General features: G+C 44.1%; 1 protein-coding gene across 1 annotated transcript; it reads left to right on the forward strand.

Moving 5' to 3' along the window:
- The first annotated feature begins 436 nt into the window (after positions 1-436).
- On the forward strand, positions 437-988 carry KRTAP26-1 (keratin associated protein 26-1). Its single transcript, XM_028114354.1, has one exon. The coding sequence runs from the start codon at positions 437-439 to the stop codon at positions 986-988; it is 552 nt and encodes a 183-aa protein (XP_027970155.1).
- Positions 989-1656: the final 668 nt, after the last annotated feature.

The raw sequence follows: 1656 nt of genomic DNA on the forward strand, positions 1-1656 counted from the left end.
GAGCTAATTTGCCACTGTTTCAAAGAATTTTACTACAATTTTTTTTTCCTCCAAAGAGTTTTGCTACAACTTTTAAAAGCAATTCCAAGAGAGGAATTCTAAGAATGTTTATGTAGTGGTGGTTATATTTGGATTATGTGAATGACCTTCAAACCTGTCTGTTTTCATTGGATAATTTAAGAAGGAGAGATCCTATTAAAATTCAGTCACACTTCCTTATAGATATACTCAATCAATGGAGGGAACATCCAGGTTTATGGGACATGGGAGCACCACTTCCGGGGCTATAATGGAGAGTTCTGATGCAGCTTCCTACAGGGAGGAAGAGTCTGTATACACCATCACCACCTTCTAGGGATATATAAGGGTTCAAGCCAAATGAGGAGAGACACTCGCTTCTTCCCATTCAACTGCAGCCTGCTTTTGAAACCTCACTATGTCTTGCCACAACTGCTCTGCAAACTATAGCTTGGGATCCCTCAGAAGTCCCTGCCACATTCCTCTCACCTCCTCCATTGCCCTCTGCTCTCCGGGTATGAGCTGTGGTGATGTCCTCTGCTTGCCTAGTAACTGTCAAGACCATCTCCAGCCTCTGGACAACTGCCAAGAGAGCTGCAGTGAACCAACCAGTCGCCAGCCAGCCCACTGTGATCCCAGCAACTGTGAAACATCTTGCTGCCCTTCTACTACTTACTACGTGTCCAGACCCTGCCATGGAACTTCTTTTCTTCCTGCTGCTTCTTATATCTCTGGCTCCTGCCTCCCCATATTCTATAGACCTCCGAGCTATGTGTCCAGCAGCAGCCGACCCCTGAGTCTCCTCACTTATGGATGCCGCCCTGTGGGTTTTTTGCCCTGTGGTCCTCAACCACTAAGCATTGTGCCCAGCAGCCTCAGACCTCTGCATCCTGTTTTCGCTGGATGCCAGCCTGTGAGCCACGTGTTCAGTACTTGCCGTCCATCTTGCTCTGCACTGGGAGGCCAGTAGCTTCCTTGTTCCAGTTAATCACGCCAAGGATCCAGGACAAAAATTCAAACTCTGTGGACTTGTGCTTCTTTCCTAGTAGTTCCTTTACTTGCTTTTACTCTGCCTGAGATGTAATTTGAGCTGCTCCTTTCCTATTTTTATCTTTTTTGCGTCTCTCCTTGGCATAAAATTATTTGATTTACAATGCTGTTCAATGTCACTCAGGTGTGGGAAGAATTTATTTGGTTCATGTTGTAATAAATGAGATTAAGTCAGAATTAAGAATCTGGTTCTTCAGTTTGTCTTTCATTATTTCATTTGAACACAGAAATGACCAACCTCAACTGCTTGCAAGATAAGTGAACAAGATATGGGATCCGCAACCATATGTCTTATCTCACAGTAGTGGAATAGCTTGATGGTTTGTTCCTCAAGCTTCTTTCTAGATCTCTGATCCTAGGTACTTCAGAGACCCAAAAAGCCCTTTGTGGAAGTGACTTTGAGAAGGCAAGATTAGGAACGTTTTCCTTATCTCTCATCCAGTGAACATACTTCCACCAAAATCTCCTTTCTAATTGCAAACTGAACCATGTTTCCTTCCCATGTAAGCCTTTGGTGGCTTCCTATGCTCTATTCCCATATAATAACAAAGCCAACCCCTGACCATGGCATCTGTTTTCCATCATTGT

The sequence above is a fragment of the Eumetopias jubatus genome, unplaced genomic scaffold, assembly GCF_037043125.1.
Source record: "Eumetopias jubatus isolate StellerSeaLion01/CBP00866 unplaced genomic scaffold, mEumJub1_p1.0 scaffold_1, whole genome shotgun sequence".
NCBI classification, from domain to species: Eukaryota; Metazoa; Chordata; class Mammalia; order Carnivora; family Otariidae; genus Eumetopias; species Eumetopias jubatus.

What these genes read in the sequence shown, in the direction of transcription:
- KRTAP26-1 (XM_028114354.1), top strand. Translation starts at nt 437, where the DNA reads ATGTCTTGCCACAACTGCTCTGCAAACTATAGCTTGGGATCCCTCAGA.